The 19,192-nt window shown below is 40.4% G+C and overlaps 1 protein-coding gene across 1 annotated transcript in view; it reads left to right on the forward strand.

Moving 5' to 3' along the window:
* The window catches only part of arid1ab (AT-rich interactive domain 1Ab), an 87,902-nt gene that overhangs the window by 63,296 nt on the left and 5,414 nt on the right, over window positions 1-19,192 (forward strand). Inside the window, exons 5-14 of the mRNA XM_082186679.1 lie at window positions 2,592-2,832; window positions 2,957-3,031; window positions 3,578-3,742; window positions 3,857-4,163; window positions 8,815-8,954; window positions 9,080-9,177; window positions 9,582-9,791; window positions 9,967-10,171; window positions 18,452-18,584; window positions 18,710-18,882. Of these exons, the coding sequence (XP_082042805.1) occupies window positions 2,592-2,832; window positions 2,957-3,031; window positions 3,578-3,742; window positions 3,857-4,163; window positions 8,815-8,954; window positions 9,080-9,177; window positions 9,582-9,791; window positions 9,967-10,171; window positions 18,452-18,584; window positions 18,710-18,882 (1,747 nt within the window). The remainder of the gene's footprint in view (window positions 1-2,591; window positions 2,833-2,956; window positions 3,032-3,577; window positions 3,743-3,856; window positions 4,164-8,814; window positions 8,955-9,079; window positions 9,178-9,581; window positions 9,792-9,966; window positions 10,172-18,451; window positions 18,585-18,709; window positions 18,883-19,192) is intronic.

Raw genomic sequence — 19,192 nt, forward strand, 5'->3', positions numbered from 1 at the left:
TTGTAGTGATGCTTTATTTTCCCACAAAGAATGTGAAACATATATTGGTTATGTAACTTTCAGTTTTTAAATATAATGTAAATTGATTTTACACACTTAAAGCATTATCGTATGGCATATCGAATATTGCATAATTTATCGCGTCAGTTATCATACATTTTCTTCACGATCGTGCAGCCCTTATCAAAAAGTACAAAAAGACATTGTAAAAGTAATCCATATGAACCAAACAGTTTAATCCAGGTCTTTGGATCATATACAGTCACTTTATATGATGAACAGATTTAATTTAGGCTTTTATTAACACAAACATTGATCAACGCTCATCAAATATGGTAAACATGCTTGCTTGACACATTAGGCTTGCTGCCGTAGTCAGTGTTCGGCCATACACAGATTGCGACCCATATACACAAATTATAGGCCTATATACTAGGGATCGACCGATATGGATTTTTTTTTAGTGCTGATACCGATAATTTTTTACATCAGCCTTAGCTGATGACCGATACGGGCTGCAGATTTTCTTGGGCCGATACTGCTTTACTGCTGAGACTGAATTAATTCGTTTTAAACGTGTTTGAATTAATGATTCACATTAGTTTATTTTTATTTTTTATAAATAGTCTGGAACATATTCTGTGTAGTTGTCTGATATATGTAATCGTGATCTCCATTTTAAACAAAACAAAAACGATTTTAAACCAAATAGATTCTCAGTTTATTATGAATTAGGGACTGTTCACATATCGCGTCTAAAACGTGTGGAAAGCACGGCCGTGCCGCTTTCTCCTTTCTACAAGCGCTTGCGCTCCCGTGGCGTCTGTCGTTGCTATGCAACCATGAACTGCGCTCTCCATGATGACGAGGAAGTAAGGATTAATTTATTTCTAGCCCTTTACGACTACATATATTTATGGAGTTGAGAAATAAAAACCCGCCCTGTCCAGCTATGATCAGCTGTTTGGCCGAGCTTTCGATGTTGTCATGGAAAGGTCAGTTGTTTTTTGTCACATGACCTGCGTGCGCTTGCAGCACTCTGAAAAGTTAAGATGTTTTCATCTCACCACGGCATAGGAGCGCCTGGACAAACGAGCGCGCTGTGTCGCAACCGCGTCGCTTCTTTTATGAGCACACGTCCAAACCTCAGCCAGGTGGTCGCTGAATAAAACTCCCACAAATATCACGGAATCACAGAACAACGTCGGCATTATTTAATCCTATGACCAGTGTTCGTAACAGCTGCCGTATGCATATGGATAGCCTCAAACTTAGCTATTTGCAGCTCTCTAAATACAATGACTAGCAGTTTTGTAGATGAGGCATCCGGCCTCGCAGTCCACGCATATATAGAGCAACGTGTTTCCACTTTCAAAGTGTATGGCAATATTTCAGCTAAGTCAAACAGTTAAAAGATGATTTGAAAGTTTAAACCTACAGTTGTCTTGAAGAGGCTTCCAGCACTCTGCTAGTGTGGGAGGGGCAGTGCATGAGCTGCACGTGAACTGCAGCGTCTCCAGCAACACAGAGCTGCCTGCGGACGCCTGTCTGTAAATAATGCCGGGGAAAAACTATCGGCGAACGCAGCAGCCGCTGCCGATACACGTAAAACCCGCAAATATCGGCCCGATATATCGGTCGATCACTACTATATACACAGAGCACACGTGGTCGCAAATTTGAAAGCAAAAGTGAAAAGTGAGGGTGTTATCAGTAATACCGGTGTTGTCGCAAGTTTATATACCGGTGTGAATTTCCTCACGTGACATCCCTACTTGACATTAAGCAATGCAATGAGATTTGTTTTCATCAAGTAAGGCCTCGTGAAAAGACCTGGATTAAACCGATCTATCCATATGGATTACTTTTTACAATATCTTTTTGAAGCATAAACATTTTGGTTGTATGGGCATAAATGATGAGAGAATATTAAAGATATCTTCGTTTTTGTTCAGAAGTCTTTTAGTTTTTACAGCATTTATGATGAGAATGGTGATGACAGAATTTTAGTTTTTGGCTGTGCTATTCCTTTAAGATTATTTTTATATTATTGTTTTATATATTGTTATATTTGATATAACATTGCTTAGGTGTTCTGAAGGAGCTTTGTGTTACATTGGCCAGCACAAGATAAAACAAAACTTACGACAGCTGTGGAAGATCCACTGGTGGAGTATTTGTTATTTGTTTGTGAGTTAGACAGTAGCAAAAACAACTAATCAGAGACTGATATTGATCTTAATATAGATAGGCCTATCTTGGTTCTCATCTATGGCTTTAATGTTTCACAATTAATTTGATGGAATTATGTAATACGAAATTATAATTTTTTAACAGCGAATGCAAAAGTTTTGCGAGCGAACGCAAGAGCATTAAAATATTTTATTTTTCCTTAGGGCCTTTGTAGAAAGTACTAGCACACCTCATTAAATCACATGATTTTATGTATTCAAGTCTGTAGCACAAATGGTGTGGCACTACGACTCAGGGGTTTGTTCAGATTGCTTAGAATAAGCAACAGTAATGGTGAAGCATGCCTTATCACACAACACTAAAAACATTTTTTCATTTCCTCTTGTTCTCCTGTGCAGGATTTGTCGGGCTCCATCGACGATCTCCCCACAGGCACAGAGGGTGCTTTGAGCCCGGGCGTGAGCACATCAGGTGTGTCCAGCAGTCAGGGTGAACAGAGTAACCCAGCACAGTCGCCTTTCTCTCCCCACACCTCTCCTCACCTCTCGGGTATCCGTGGCCCCTCTCCCTCACCCGTGGGCTCCCCCGCCAGCGGCCCGGCCTCGCGCACAGGACCCCTCTCACCCGGAACCATGCCTGGTGGGAACCTCACTTATATAATTTATTTTAATAATGCAGTATTTTTATTTTTTTTGCTTATTTTTTGAGATTATCAGTAGTTGCCCAATTTTTTTAAAAACTTTGTTGTTTACATCACCTATAGGAAACCAAATGCCCCCCAGACCTTCGAGTGTCCAATCGGATGGTATATTACATTCCTCCATGAGTCAGGATAGAGGTGAGTCTTGATAGTTTTTTAAATTACTGTGACATTTTATGATTTTTACAATTTGACTAAGGGCTGCACTATTAATCAAAATAAAACTGAAAACGCGAAATGGGTGAGTGTGATTACAAATCACAAAGCCTGCGATTTAATTAAATGTATGCGCTGTGTGCCTCATCGGCAGCGCGCCGACATATAGCGCCTTTGCGCTTCAGGCAACCCAAGTTTGATTCCCGGCTCCCGATCCCCTCTCTCTCTCTCTCTCTCTCTCTCTCGCTCTCTCTCTCTCTCTCTCTCTCTCTCTCTCTCTCTCCATCCCTCCCTCTTTGCTTCCTGTCTATGTACTGTCCTATGATAAAAGGCAAAAACACCAAAAAAGAAATCTTAAAAAAAAAATTGGTATTGTAATTTTACAGTAATGTAAAATAAAATAATTATATTTATCTTTAATATTTTTTTTATTTTACAGTGAAATATTCCAGTAGTATTTTTTTTTATTTTTTTTTTATTAACATCAAGGCTAGTTAACCATAGCATAACTGTGTCCGCTCTCTGCAGTATATATGAGGAACCCTCAGATGCCATACGGCTCTCCTCAACCCGGGTCAACTTTATCCCCACGGCAATCATCTGGAGGCCAAATGCATAGTGGGATGGGTTCCTTCCCCCAGAACAACACCATGGGTAACTATGGGCCGCAGGGTGCCCAGTATGGACCTCAAGGTGAGAAGCTTTGTTTTGATTAAATATTTGACTGATTTTTAAGAACATCAAAAACAAATTTCACTTTTATTACTCTAGCCTAGTTTACCTTAACCTCAAAATCTTAATTAACAGGTTACCCGAGGCCACCAGGTTATGGAGGCATGCCAAATGCTAACTATCCAGGTGGTCCTGGCATGAGTGGCTCCATGAACCCTATGGCTGGGCAGGGTGGAGGGGGGCCGTATGGAGGGATGCCTCCAGGACGCATGGGTCCAGGTCAGATGGGTACGAGGCCATACGGCCCTGGCATTGCCCCCAACATGGGCGGCATGCCCCCTCAGGTGGCATCTGGAATGTGTCCACCACCGGGAATGAACAGAAAGCCTCAGGATCCTGTTGCAGCGGGCATGCACCATGGCCCATCCAACTCCATACACAGGTAGAGTGCACCACATGCTGCTTTTAAACTTAAACTCATTGAGAAGTGCCGTGCAGAATACAGGCCCTCTTGGACAAAAAAAAAAGTTTGGATCTGATCTGACAATGCCAGTTCTTCAGTGTGAGAACTCAAGCTCATTGGTCAGTGCCATTCACGCAAGAGTCCATTCCACTTACTGTCAATGGAAATTAAAAAAATGCTTGATTATAGGGTCGTAGTTGCCATCAGCAGGTAGTTGAGTGTGATCATATACGGTAACAATAGCCATTTATATTGCGGAATATTTTAACGTGACTTTAAGCAAGTCTGCAATCTAATTAAAACTCCTTGACGTGTTTAAATAACGCAAATATATTTATGAAGCACTCAAAACTGTCATTAACGTAATTTGCATCACTCAGTTAAATGATCTTGGGAGTCGAGAGTTTTTCCAACTGAGCATCTATAATGACACAATTCCTGTAACCCTGGTTGGCAGACATTTCTATTCTAACCCCTTAACCCGATTTTGCTTCTCTGTTTGCGATCGGATAATTTTAAGCAGCTTAACTCCGTGAAAGTTTTCAACTATCCACTAAGCAAATTCTTTCAAACAATCAGTCCAAAACAGCGCTTGTAGGTGAAAACAAGGCTTATTTCATCAGAGATGTCAGATAGAAAAGTGACTCATGGCCAGTTTTCAGTGAATTATTCATTCCAGTGTGTTTCTCGCTTTAAATATTCTGTCAAACTCTGTGATTGTTTCTGAAGAGCGTGAGCCCTCACGCGTCGCGCTGTGTGAAATACAGACTGAACGGAACGTCAAAACATCCCACCATGGCCAGATGATATGCAAACTACATTTCTCAGCTGGATAAAGCAAACCAGCTTCTCGCTAGTAAAGTTTTGATGGATGCGAATTGTAATCAAGGTAAATACGATTGCAGTAACGTACAGGAGTCGTACAGTAAGCACGCGTGAGTCCGTTATTATTGATGCGCAAACAAACCAAACCGTGAATGTGCGCTCTTGATGCACTGATCTCACATTGCATTTATGCATTGACAAATTTTAGTACATTCACGTTGTTTTTGCTCAAACATTCAGAGTAATGTTTTTATCTGTCATGTGTATGTTGCTGTGTTTAGTAATTCTGAATGGATCCGTGTATTGTAGTAGGCATATAATGCAGTCATGTCAAGGCAGTTGGTTTAAGTTTTTTTTGGGCATCTCCATGTGGTCCTGTTCAGGATCCAACTTAATGTGTTAAAATGTAAACAAGTTCTAAAAATCTCTAAACAAGCTATTTGCTGTTGCACTGTACACATACTATACACTGTGAATTCTGACTTTTTTTTCTGTAATTTTTTTTTTTATCTGTGTGCTTTGGTGTGCATACATTTATGGATTATATGGACTCCTTATACACTCCTGAACAAAATCTTAAGGCTGGGGGAAACATTACAAGTATTCACATTTCGCGCTGGTGAATTGCGTTGTAAGTACTGCTTCAAAATGCCAAAAGAAGAAAAGAAAAATAGAGAATAGGCAATTTATTGAGAACTGCATTTAAACTCAAACAGGCTGTTCATCAGCTGATCAACGTGCAATCGCTGCCGAGGTTGGACGCAGTAAGACAGTAATTTTACATTTCTTAAAAGATCCTGAGAGTTATGGGACAAAAGTCAAGTGGTAGACCCAAAAAAAATTAACCTGCTCTTAGCTGGAGGATCCGATGGGTTGTCTGTGAAGACATGGGCCGATCCTCGACCCAAATTAAGGCCCTTACTTATGCTGACTGCAGCCCAATAGCCATAAGACATCATCTGCGAGAGAAGGGCTTAAAGAACAAAAAACGTCTTCAAAGGCCAAGTCTCCTCCCACGCCACAAACTTGCCCGTTTGGAATTTGCAAGGGAGCACCAAACATGACACATTGAAAGGTGGAGAAAAAATGTAACCTGGACGGTCATGATGGCTTCCAACGTTACTGGCATGACAAGGAGATCCCACCGGAGATGTTTTCTACACAGTGGAGGAGGCTCCCTCATGATCTGGGGTGCTTTTTCCTTCAATGGGAAAATGGAGCTTCAGGTTGTGCAGGGGCGTCAAACGGCGGCTGGCTATGTGTACGTGTTGCAGCGGGCATCCCTCTTGACTGAGGGCCTTCGTCTGTGCGGTAATGACTGGGTCTTTCAACAGGACAACACTGCAGTTCACAACGCCCGCCTGAGGAAGGACTTCTTCCAGGAGAATAACGTCGCTCTTTTGGACCATCCAGTGTGTTCCTCTGATCTAAATCCCATTGAGAACTTTGGGGATGGATGGCAAGGAAAGTTTATAAAAACAGATGTCAGTTCCAGGGTGTGGATGCCCTTTGTTAAGCCATCTTCTCCACATGGAGCGACGTTCCCACCAGCCTCCAGGAAACAGTCGCATCAAGCATGCCGAAATTAGTGTTTGAAGTGATCAACATAAACGTTGGGGCTACTCACTACTGAGTCCTTTTTTGACACTTTTAGTTCTGTTGTGAGTTTATTTTTGGGCTATGGCCTTAAACTTTTGATCAGCTGATGAACAGCCTGTTTGAGTTTAAATGCAGTTTTCAATAAATTGCCTACTCTCTATTCTTTGTCTCTTGCTCCTGTTTCTTCCTTTGGCATTTTGAAGCAGTACTTACAACCCGGTTACGATCCACCAGCGTGAAATGTGAATATTTTTAAGGTTTCCCCCGGTCTTAAGATTTTGTTCAAGAGTGTATTATTTGGTTAGCTGTCCTTTTGGAGTCTCCAAATTTGCTTCCTTTTTTTTTTTGGAAAGGCACCTACATTTACTTTGAAAAAAGCTTGCAGAAAATAGTTTTGCTAGAATCACCCTTCAGTCTAATTGTTTACTTTGCTGGATATAGCAAATTATGGCAAAATTATCTTGTTCAACAAGATAAATGGTTACCGTTTTGTGCTCGTACTCATAAAAATGTTCCGATACCAACAACCGATACCGCTCAGCAAGTGTACAGTGTTTGTGTCCAGACAAAGAAACACAGACAACAGAGAACATAATGGGGGTAAAAAAGAAAGCTGTATATGAAGTAAATGTATCTAATTAGTGGAAAATTAAACTAAATATATTAACGCCTATAGCTGTGGTACGCAAGCTGATAAGGGAAAAATCGCGCAGTGGAGTAAGCGGCACAGTGCAAGCTTGTCGAGCGCATCCCGTTTTCACAGACATCAGTGGAATGTTTGTAGTAACGTCAATTGCAAAGAAAGTAAAACGAGGTATGTATTAACGTTAACTGACGGTGTAGAGAGAGAGCGAGAGCTCACTTCTGTTGCATGCTCTTGATTGCTGATCGTTCATGCAGCACACGTGTCATTTGGAATAAAACTAAATCGGATATGCAAGTAAAACATGAACTGTTACCTGATTTATGTATAACGAGTGATTCCCTACATTATTACAGGACGTTTGCAGGTCCAGAAGTTTCATGAACGCAAACATCCGAAGCGCGCACCCAGAAAACCTGCGTCTCCGATAGCGTGCAAATACTGAATGTAAATCTTTCACGTCTTGCGCTTGTACGGACTATTTCACACAAAAATATGTAAAAAAACACCTGTCTTGGCGAGTATCCTAGTAAAAATAGTCGGTTATATCTCAAGTAAATGTAGACTGTATATTCATATTGTGCCTGTGCATTCGGTCTCAAAGGTACAGCAGTCTAATAAACCTGCAAGTAAATCACGCACTGCTCTTATACAGTGATGAATATGCAGTGATATTTCACATTTGATTACTTTGTTCTATTATATTTATTTGTGCTATTTATAATTTTATTACGTTCTTATTTTATTACTGACTGCTTGTCTTTAATAATGTTTTAAAATCACATTATGCTAGTAGTTTTTGCTGTAGTGTCAATTTTATCAAAAAGTATCTAATGTTTTAAATTCACATTAAGCAAGTAGTTTTTGCTGTAGTGTCAGAATTTTTAAGTACAATGCGAAAGTCTAAAACAACCTCTGGTGTTGGAATGCTCACATAGCTGGATCTCTCTCGTGCCTTTTGGAAACAAACAGGTTGGTAACATAATAGGCAAGTGCATGTCGTGAGTAAATTATTTGTAGAGATCACTTGGAAATATTAATTTATCGCTTTTCTTTAAACGCTTTTATACAACCCTGACTTTGTGGAAGCCCTGGTGCTCCATATGTCGATCCATCCCTGCTCACTTTACAATTAAATTCACTGCATTACAGCATCAGTAAAGTTGGAACACGTATTGATTAATTTGTTTGAGCTCAGAATGATAGATTTCGTTTAGCTAGTATTGTTTCCCCACCCTCAGGTTAATGGGTTTTTTTGCAGAAAAAGGTGGAAATAAGACAAATAATGCAGAGTTTGCTTGATATTACATTTAAATTCTGCAGTCGCAAAACCATAACATCCTGGAGGGACTGCCGGTAGAATCAGACTTGCAGCAGAGATTATACATTCCGGGGGAGCACAGCTGGAGTCAGTCTGATCATACTGTGAGAGCTGAAGATGAGATCATAACAGTGAGAGTGAAGGCAGTGTGTTGAAAGAGACAATGGAAGATCATCTGAGTCATTCATACCTTTTAAGATTTTTCAGTCAAGTCACATTTTTTTAATTCGTTTCTCTCCTAGACCGCCTGGATTTCCCAACATGAACCAAGGAATGATGGGAGCTGGATCTCCATATGCACCACCCATGAACAGCATGCAGGGTATGATGAATCAAGCAGGACCATACCCCATGCCTGGAAACATGTCCAATAATTCTGCAGGTAAGCACTGAACTTCCTGTATTTTTCTTTCGTTTTTCTTCACACATCAGTTTTTGTCGGCACATTTTTCTAGATGTTTTCTAGTGTTAGCCCACAATGACAATGTTTTTCAATTTGTCTCATAGGCATGGCTCCCAGTCCAGAGTTTGGCATGGACAAACTCAACCAATCTCAGAAGTTGAATAACAAAGTGGATGGGACTCCTAAGACTGAATCAAAAAAGGTGAAGAGCTATTAATATTTAAATGGGTCTCGGCCTTAGTTTTGTTGGCCGACATGCCTCTCTTAAGCTTAAGGACATGGGCCTCTCTGAGCTTTGTGAACAGCGCTTGACTGATCATCTGTATGGAGGGTTGTGAATGCCCGAGAATGTACATGGGGAGGAATGCACATTCAGGGGTTTTGAAATTGCTCCCTGCAGTCCTGGCTTTATACATCATTAATGAAAATGCTTTTCCACTGAAATGGACATTGCACATATACACAGTGTTGATATATCCGTGTATTGATAGTGTGCTCCCCGGTGCTTCCTGTTTATGAAAATTGCATGTTTTTTCCCCCATAACTAAACAGCAGGAATCTACTATATGCATCCATTTTTCCATTTTTGCTTTCTCATCCTTGCAGAAGTCGAGTTCCTCTACCACCACTAATGAGAAGATAACCCGTCTGTATGAGCTGGGTCCAGAACCAGAGCGGAAAATGTGGGTGGATCGTTACCTTGCATTTGCTGAGGAGAAAGCAATGGGCATGAACAATCTCCCTGCGGTGGGCCGCAAACCCCTTGACCTCTTTCGCCTTTACGTGTCCGTCAAAGAGATTGGCGGCCTCACTCAGGTGTGGAGATGAACTTCTCCTGATATGGTAGCTGTAAATTACAGAATGGTTTCATTAGGAGTTATTTGTGATTTGCATATGAAATGCGTATTTTGTATTCTGTTGGCTTTGGCGTTCACTAAATGTCTCTTCAGCCTGTCACAGTCATTAAATTGTGTCTGTCTGCTGTTATCAGGTGAACAAGAATAAAAAGTGGAGGGAATTAGCCACTAACCTAAATGTGGGCACATCCAGTAGTGCGGCCAGCTCTCTAAAGAAACAGTACATCCAGTGTCTCTACGCCTTCGAGTGCAAGATCGAGCGAGGGGAAGACCCTCCACCCGACTTCTTCAACACTGACCCTAAAAAGAACCAGGCCAAGGTTCAGCCCCCGTCACCAGGTCAGTGCAGACATGCCCAACAACTGGAAACTGTTTTTTTTTTTTTGGGTCATAATACCTTTATCTGAAACTAAATCCAATGCCATGCCATAACCAGGTGTGATGCAAAAAGGCATATTTCACATGCTAGTTCTTCAGTCTTTCATTTTTGCCATGTTGCACTGGGTAGCCCTACCATTGTGCAATCTTATTGGTCCACAATCCCTCTTCACAGAGATGTGTATTAAACATCAAATATGTTCTCACTATTTGTGAGATTTGGTGCTTGCTTTCAGCATTTCTCTTTCTGGTGTAAGATTACCACAGTGTTGTGCAGATTTGAAGCATATGAATTTGAAGGAAAGGTTAATGTGGTGGTGTTCTGAGTCAGTTTCCCAAATGCAGGTACAATGTTTTCATGATGTCCAGGAAAGCTGACATAATCAGACTTGAAAGACGATAACTGCCTGAACATAAACCTCTTCCCATTGCCCTCATAATGCACCTGTAACCAGCTAGATTAATGTGGTTGTAAATGTGACATTATAGTGTGCATGTCTTGTTTTAATGGAATTTTTCTTTGATGTGGTTTAATACAGCTGGTAATGTTTGTACGCCAACATTTGACGTTAATTTCTTGTGTCGTTTATAGTGATTTACTGCACTGCTAGCTACCTCTCCTTTCTACTGCGATATCATCGTTTATTTATACCCTTCTGTACTTCTATCTTCAGGGCTGGAAAATATATTGATGAATTTTGCTGCCGAAATTAAAGTTTTCATTTTGCCAAAAACAGGAAATAAAGTTTGGACAGTTCAATTTGGGTAATTGGATACTTGAACTTGGTATTCTGTTCAGGGCATTGTGCACTCAGATGAACATTAAATCAGTTTTAGTAAAGTTTTTCGGCAATGAGTCGCCTCTGTGTTTTAGCCAAACAAGTTGCTACTTCACCATCCTTTTTGGTAATGGTGATGTGCATCCACACTGCTTAATTGTTTACCTGTTGTAAGTAGTGTTGTCAAAATACAGAAATTTCTAATTTCGATACGATACCTTTTTCGAGACCATGGGGAATTTGCCACAAATAGTAGATATTTTTAATATTATCTTATCATTTTTTGTTCATCCATTGAAAGTCTAGGAAATCAATATTTTCTAAATGCTTTAAAAAGTATGTAAGCATATAAATATGAATCAAGTGCTTTAAAGGGCACCTATTATACAAAATCCACTTTTGCATGGTGTTTGGACTAGGGATGTCAATTTTCACAAATTCCCATGATCGATCGTCGTTTAAATTAACGATCAATTAATCGATTAATCGTTAGCCTTAATACTGCGATATGCGTCTACTGCAGTGGCTATGACAGCATGACAGGGTCTGCAAATGCTGCTCAAAACGCTATGTTCCTCACCAAATCAATTAGAATGGTTTTAAATATAAATAAAGGGCTAGTAGGATTGTAAAATGTTTCGATGTGATTGATAATTAAATTAATTATTTAATAATCAAATATAACTACTAATACAACGTGTCACCAACGCCGCCTCATATGCGCTTAGAATGTGTGACTGTTGTGGACGCGCTCTTCCTGGGACAACTGCACGCGCTGAATGAATCTGCTACCGTTAAACTGGAGCACTTTGCTAGCACGTTATTTATCTAAAAGAAACGCATCCTATATGAGAATAATCAGATATATTCAAAATAAACATAATATTACAAATGATATCTGCACAAAATGACGCAAATTCATGCACAAGTGAACTTGAACTAATACGTGCCATATTCATTCAGAACTACTCATGTTGTGGATGCGGTCTTCCTGGAGCAACGCGACACAGCAACTAAACCCAAATAATTCACAATGTTTTATTACAATATTGTTCTCTTCATAATGTTATGTAATATTACAGTCCCAATAGTCATTATTAGTCGTGCACTGCCGTTTGAGCTGCGCGCGCTGAAGCTGACGCTTTACTACAGAGTTCATTCTTAACCACATGCATCCAATATGAGATAAATCAGATATAGATAGGCCTACAGAAAATAAACAGTATTACAACTTACATTTGCACAAAACAAAAGGCGGCGAATGCACACACAAACTTATAGTCATGATGAAGATGTAAAATGGTCCCAAACATAACTCCGGCGCGCTCGCTTTACATGTTTCGCGGTTGAGCAGCACGCACGCGCATGAAGACCTGCTTAATCGATGATCGATAAGTTGTATCGATTAAATGTATTATCGACAATTAATCGATCGTCGATTAATCGTTGACATCCCTAGTTTGGACATAAATGTGTGTTGGCAGTGTGTGAACACAATCAACTTGCATGGATAAAAAAAAAAAAAAAAATGTTTTATCCCCATTAAACCAAAGCAGTCATTAAACATGCCGTTTTGTTTCTCTGAGCATGGATGGAATTAAGATTTAATCCACACAGTGGATTAGTTTTATTTTTGTAGGTAATGTGCCCCAAAATATACCTACATTTGTTTATGTCTACACAAATTATTTAGCTCCAGACTGCTTTGTGAACGAGGGGAAATACAAGGCAAGCTTTGCTAAAAAGTTGTTACTAGAGGATGGATTAGTACCAACTGTTCGTGATCCAGCTTATGCCGAGTTCACACTGAACGATTTTAGGCCTGATTTTCGCTCGCCGACATCTGTGAGATATTTGGCATGCTAAATATCTGGACCTGCGGGTGATTCAAAATCCTGCGTTCTGACTGAAAACTACATCGGCAATGACCTACAGCCAATGAGAGAGCAAGATACAGGGCAGCGGGATGTTCAGGGAGGAGTTATAGACCAGAATATTAGTATTTTAATAGATATATTTACAATTATATCAAACAGAAACAAAGCACAGACATTTGCTTGACCAGCCAGCAACAGTAGCACATTGCAAAATTATTTATTTACCCCCAACTCTCTGCAGAACACTCAATCCTTGCTCCCCTCGTCTCCCCAACCATTTCCTCCTGCATAATTCTTTTTTTTTTTTTTTTTTTTTTTTTGCAAATTTGCGCACAGACAATTTTGATCGCAATCTTCTTGCAGGCTATCATTTTTAATAACAATTTCAGTCTTGCGTTACTTCCTTATCACTTCTCAACTTCTCACTTCAATTCTCACTTCATAATGTGTTTGGTTGTGTAACATAGTTTGCGGACCAGATAGAAGTCGTCTGCGATTCTTTCTTTTGTAAAGTCATGCAGTTTGAAACCACCTGTTGCCGATCCATCGTGCAGTGTGAACACAGCAGCAACTGAATGTTACCCCAGATAGTCATACAGTGTGAAAAGAACAGTGACCTGACTACTTTGAAAATCGTGCAGTGTGAACTCGGCATTACAGTCTCCGGAGCGATACTGGTCACGGCAGTAATGAAAGGGACAGCCCACACTTTGACAGTTCAAGGTTTACAGATATAAAGTTTACCAGGTAATTAAGCACCTCCTGAAAAGGCATAAAGTCTGTATATATTTGTTTACTGTTAGTTGTAACAAGTAGTTTTGTGTAATTTGCTGTGTATGTCGATAATACAAGGGAGAGAGAGAGTTTATGGATAAGACTTTAATGCGCACTTCTTGTACTGTGATTCATTCAGCTCTTACGGTGATTTTGTGACGCTTCATCTTTTGTGTGATGTGCAATAAACTTCATAGAACTCATTATTAAAATGTTGGGGTCTACTCTGCTACAACAGGCTTGTAGTGTAAAAGGAAGGTGACAAAAGTTATAACCATAATTAAACTAAACCATACCTGTTAATAATAAATTAAAAGCATGGATAAGTACAATCTTGCTCTCTTCTCATAACAGCAACTTGACAAGTACCAAATTGCGCTTAAACGTCAAGTACACCCAAAATTATGTCAAAATGCCCATCTCAGCAAGTATTCATGTAAACACAGTCTGTTATGTCTTAAGTGAACGTAAACCATTGAGAAAGAAAACAAATGTGTAACAGTATCTGTGTTGGATCTGTGCATTGGCTCTTGTAGTGACAGCAGCCTAATAAACCTGCAGCTGTCTTGTGTTAATGTTAATCAAACAACAAAAGACAAAAAAAAGAAGAAAAAACAATCACTCACTGCTCTTGACTGAATAACTTTTGTAACTTCTGTATTTAATTTTTACAATGAAGACTATTCAGTTATTTTACATTTGATTACTTTATTCAATTTCTGCAGTATTTCTTATCTGAATACTACTGTTAGACTAATGCTGCGTTCACACCAAACGCGAATCTGCGTCAAAATTCGCGCCTGCCGCGTCTAGTTATACGCGTGACCACTTTGTGTGCATTCGCGCGTCAAGAGTGAAATTGACGCGCGTAAAATCAAAAGTTTGAAGCGAAATTTACGCGCGTCAAAGGCGAAGTCAGGGGGCGAAAGTTTCTAAGCTGTTGGCGGCCATCTTTTTTAGATGTTTATCGAGCATTAGCAATAGCATTAATCGAGAGAGTCACCGCTCTTATATGATCTGAAGAGCAGAAACAGCTGCGTAGGGGACATCGTCGCTGTACTCGGGTCCACCAAAACCTCCGGAGGGTTTCAGGAGTTTCACAATTTGCTCCAGGAGGTAGGTTTGGTGGACCTAACGGTGAGGACGCTGACGAGGACAGCGTAGGCCGTATAAAGCCTCGGCCTCGAGTGGTCGCTGCCTGACGAGCCCGCGCTGTAAAGCCCGGCGCGAGGTTCACCCTCTCCCGCACCATCTGTCATTTATTTTTGTTTTGATAATAAATGGAGGCAGCCTCCAAAAGTGAAACCTGTCCTGTTATTTTTTTTGAAAAGTTTTTATGCACTTAATTGTGTTTGGTGTCTTTACATTAGATTAATAAAGTTTCATATAGGCTAATCTAGAATATGGAATAAATAGCATTCAATACAAATGAGTTGGCTATCTCTCATATTGAAATCGAGTTTTTATGTGAAAGATTTGCTTTTTTGTGCATTTTAGTCATATTACAAAATAATTTATTGAGGCCAAACATAAAATAACATTAAACTGTCACTTCACCACGTGACAGCAGCAAGCAGGCAGGCTCCTGATTGGTTAACGCGGGGCGAATTGACGCAGAAGTTCAGATTTTTCAACTCGGGCGGCAGACGCGAATTCGCGTCAAACGCGTGATGCACAAAAAGCACAATTCGCGCTTAACGCGCCAGACGCTCAATTCGCGTCTAGTTCGCGCGAATGAGGCGAATTCGCGTCTACCGCGCCGCGCTAAACGCCTCATTCGCGCCGCAAGACCTCCAGACGCGCGTAAACGCGTCTTACCATTGACTTAACACTGAAATCACTCGCGCCAGACGCATATTCGCGTTTGGTGTGAACGCAGCATAAGACTGCAAAATATTTTGTTTTAGTATCGATATCGCGCTAAGTGCATCCGCAATGTCAAGTATAGGGATTGTGGTTAATAATCCGTACAGACCAGGCACCTCGGTTCGAAACACGTGATTCTCGGAATAATTGCAAAGTTTAACCATCATAGAGTGAACGTTTATCATTTGCATGTGTTTTAGGTTTAAACATTCAAGCAATCTAAGTGCACAAAGATGCACGAAGAACTTGCGCGCTATTTTCTGTGCGCACAGACTGATCGGGATGCAGCGATTAACCACAATTTAAAACATGGTTAATTATTCGCAAAGGCTCCGCAACACTGTGTTTCTGTTGCATGGAACGGAACTGTTGCAACTTGCATGAAAAAAAAACAGTTTCACCAGCTTAAAGTGCCGTGCTCCGAGACACAGAGGTTATTTTTTTCATTTTAATCAATTATTATAATATAGTGTAAATAAAGTGTATTTATTGTATCAAGCATAGCATTTGTCTGCAATAGTGCCAGAGTGTCCAGCCTAGTATATGAAACTGGCAAAAAGCCTGGGTGTAACGTATGCTTAAGGAGATTGCTGGGTTATGCACTCCATTCTGTTTCAGTCCATCTAAGATTGAAACTAAGATTACAAGAGAAATGGGGTGAGTTAAAGGGGATCCCTGTGATGTAGAGCATGTCTGCTTGGCACAGTGTCATGAGCCCCCCCCCCCCCCCCCCCCCCCCCCCCTTTCCGGCAGATTGCATTCTCCTGGCCTTAGGATTCAGAGGCAAACCCCTGGAGGGCTGAACCGAGGGGAGGGGGGTTGGGGTGTGTGTGAACGAAGGGGTTAGTGATATGTAAAGTCAAGCTGGGTTTTTCTTCATCTTTTTTTTTCCCACCCTCCCCCCTTTTTATCTGTGTTTGAGGGATATCCTTGCCCAGAGGAGGGAGGCTGAGGTATTGTGCCATGTGTTAAAGAGCATGTGTGAAGTGTGAGATACGGATACGTCTGACCTGGCAGTGACCCCGATGTGTGTACGAGTTAATGAATGAAAGCATGAGTCATCCAACAGGCATGCCAGTAGTAATCGTCCTCTAGCTGGCCGCAAGATGAGCTGCAACATGTGGTGTACAAACATGCTGTTCATCCACACACATTTGTGTCTCTCGTCATCATTCCCTGCACTCTCTGACATTTACACACATGCACATTGGCTCAAGTCTACTTAAACATGGTAATTATGTTGGTTGGGATTGGCACGAGCACTCAAGTATTTAAAAAAGAGACAGTAAAGTTTGATAAGGAAGTTCAAAACATTTTCTCTATCAGACTATCAAACACTCTTATCAGATCCCAAAAGCAAACAAATGGTGCTAATACTGAAACCTTGATTGCCATAACAAAATGTCAGTTAGTCAGACAGTAATGAATTTGATTCATTAAAATATTGGTTTCTAGGTTGTTCTAAGCGCAGAGCTCCAGACTAACTTTTTTACTAGGGGCACTGTAGCCGATATATACCACAATATAAACTAGTGTCTGTGAATATTAAACCACAAAAAAACTATTTAAATATTAATCCTGCATGTTCTGTGTGCCTCTGTGTGAATGAATGTTGCAGACACGCTGTTTGATTTACCACACACACACTTAAGCAAGCTTGACACTCGCAGTGTTTTCAGTCTCTGCTGCCTCACGATTTGAGAACATGAATGCATGAACTTCATCTCAAGAGCCGCTCTGAGAGTCACTTCATGAGCATTTTACCGTTTAATTTGAGAAACTATCATCCTATATACACACACACACACAAACTCAAAGGTCTTTACGGCAACCTGTTCAAATAATAGTTCGGTTTAACTTGAAGAAATTGACAGAAATAATGATATTAGGCTACTGTTGTACAGTAGTTTTATCTACGTCTCAATGTAGTAATAATACTAATAATGTGTGAATAAAGTTGCTGCTTTTTCACTTTTTATAAACAATGTTTACTTTTAAACAGCATGTAACCTTCAATGGTTATATGTATTATTTGCTTATGATTACCATCATAAACTCATTGAATTTAATATTTTTTTTCAAATAGTTAAACAAAATGGAAAAATAGTTCCAACAGATTTAGCTGTGGTACCGATATTGGTACAGAGAACTGTAAAATGTTAATGGTATTGGTACCGACTACTGGAATATCGTGACATCCCTAACCGGATGTTTTTAAAAGCTTTGCTTAAATGTGTGCTATAAAAATAACTGCTCATTAACATCTGTTGAAATAGTGTTCTCAATTGAAGAATTGAGACTTGGACTTGGAAACAGTATTTGATACGTCACGACTTAACAAGCGGATAGCTAAATGCGAAAACACCAAAAATGGGGCCTCATTTGTAATGTTATGAATTGCATTTGAGTACTCTGCCTGTTTATCTGAATACTCAAGCGATCCAACTGACCACCCATCAGGCATATTGCCTCATCTTTCTCGGCACATGACTAAGCACTTAGCTGCTGGTTGAGTGGTAGTAATGGAGACTCTGTCATGCTGGGATAAGGAGTTTCAAACCTTAGGATGCTACTCTCTGAGCACTTAGCTGGCAGAGCACCTCTACCTGTGTCATCGGTGGGGGAAAGTCCTCAAATGACATCAAGTGCCATGAAAAGCAGCTGATTTCAGGCTGGGGAAGGTTGCCAAATGAGCCAAGCTCAGTACATTTCCTTGAAAGTGTGTCGCTGCATGCTGTCTGTCCAAACTGACGGTGAAAGTGCTGTGGAAACAACAAACGCAGCACTTCAGAACATATTTGATGTTTAAATTACAGCCATGTGGAAAGGGATTTTTGTTTTCTGGTTTGTTTCTTAAAGCACAGTGTTTACTATTCACACAATATGACCACCTAAACTTCCTTTAGGATTTGCTGACTGACAAATCTGATATTGTCCCCCCACAGCTGGATCAGGATCGTTACAGGGTCCTCAGACGCCTCAGTCGACCAGCAGTTCTATGGCCGAAGGTGGTGACCTGAAGCCCCCTACACCTGCCTCAACACCGCACAGTCAGATGCCACCCATGCCTGGTGCTAGGTACATGTCAATACTGTACCTCTCTGTATCAACTGTATTATCAGTTTTGGGACATGACATTCAGAATTAATTTCAAGGGCCACAGTCTCTCTCATTTGAGCTTACTGTCATTTTGTCTCACACAGGAGCAGTGTGAATTTACAGGACCCGTTTGCTGATGGTGGGGATCCAGCTTTTTCCAGGCGTAACTCTGTCACCCCCAATTCAGGTTATCAGCCTGGTATGGGTGGACCAGACATGATGGGCCGCATGGGGCCTTATGAGCCAAATAAGGACCCCTTTGGTGGTATGAGAAAAGGTGACTCTTCTGGTCATATCCTTACAAAGTAATATTAAGGATCTCTTTTGTAAATTTTTCTGTTTATTTTCTTTGTAATATAAAGTTATCTCTTGTCAATATGTACAAATCAGTTATATTCTGGCCCAATTTATATGAGGAAATCTTTATAGTTGTCCTGCTATAATATTGAGCCAACTCTGTTACCGGTTTACTCAGTGTAGCCAGTTTGTATGTACTTTGCTACATTAACATTTCAAACTTTCAAATTGTCTGCTCTCAGAAGAATTATGCACATCTTATGATTCTTATCCCAGTTGTTAAAAGGCTG

Source organism: Leuciscus leuciscus, assembly GCF_965113295.1.
Source record: "Leuciscus leuciscus genome assembly, chromosome: 12".
NCBI lineage: Eukaryota > Metazoa > Chordata > Actinopteri > Cypriniformes > Leuciscidae > Leuciscus > Leuciscus leuciscus.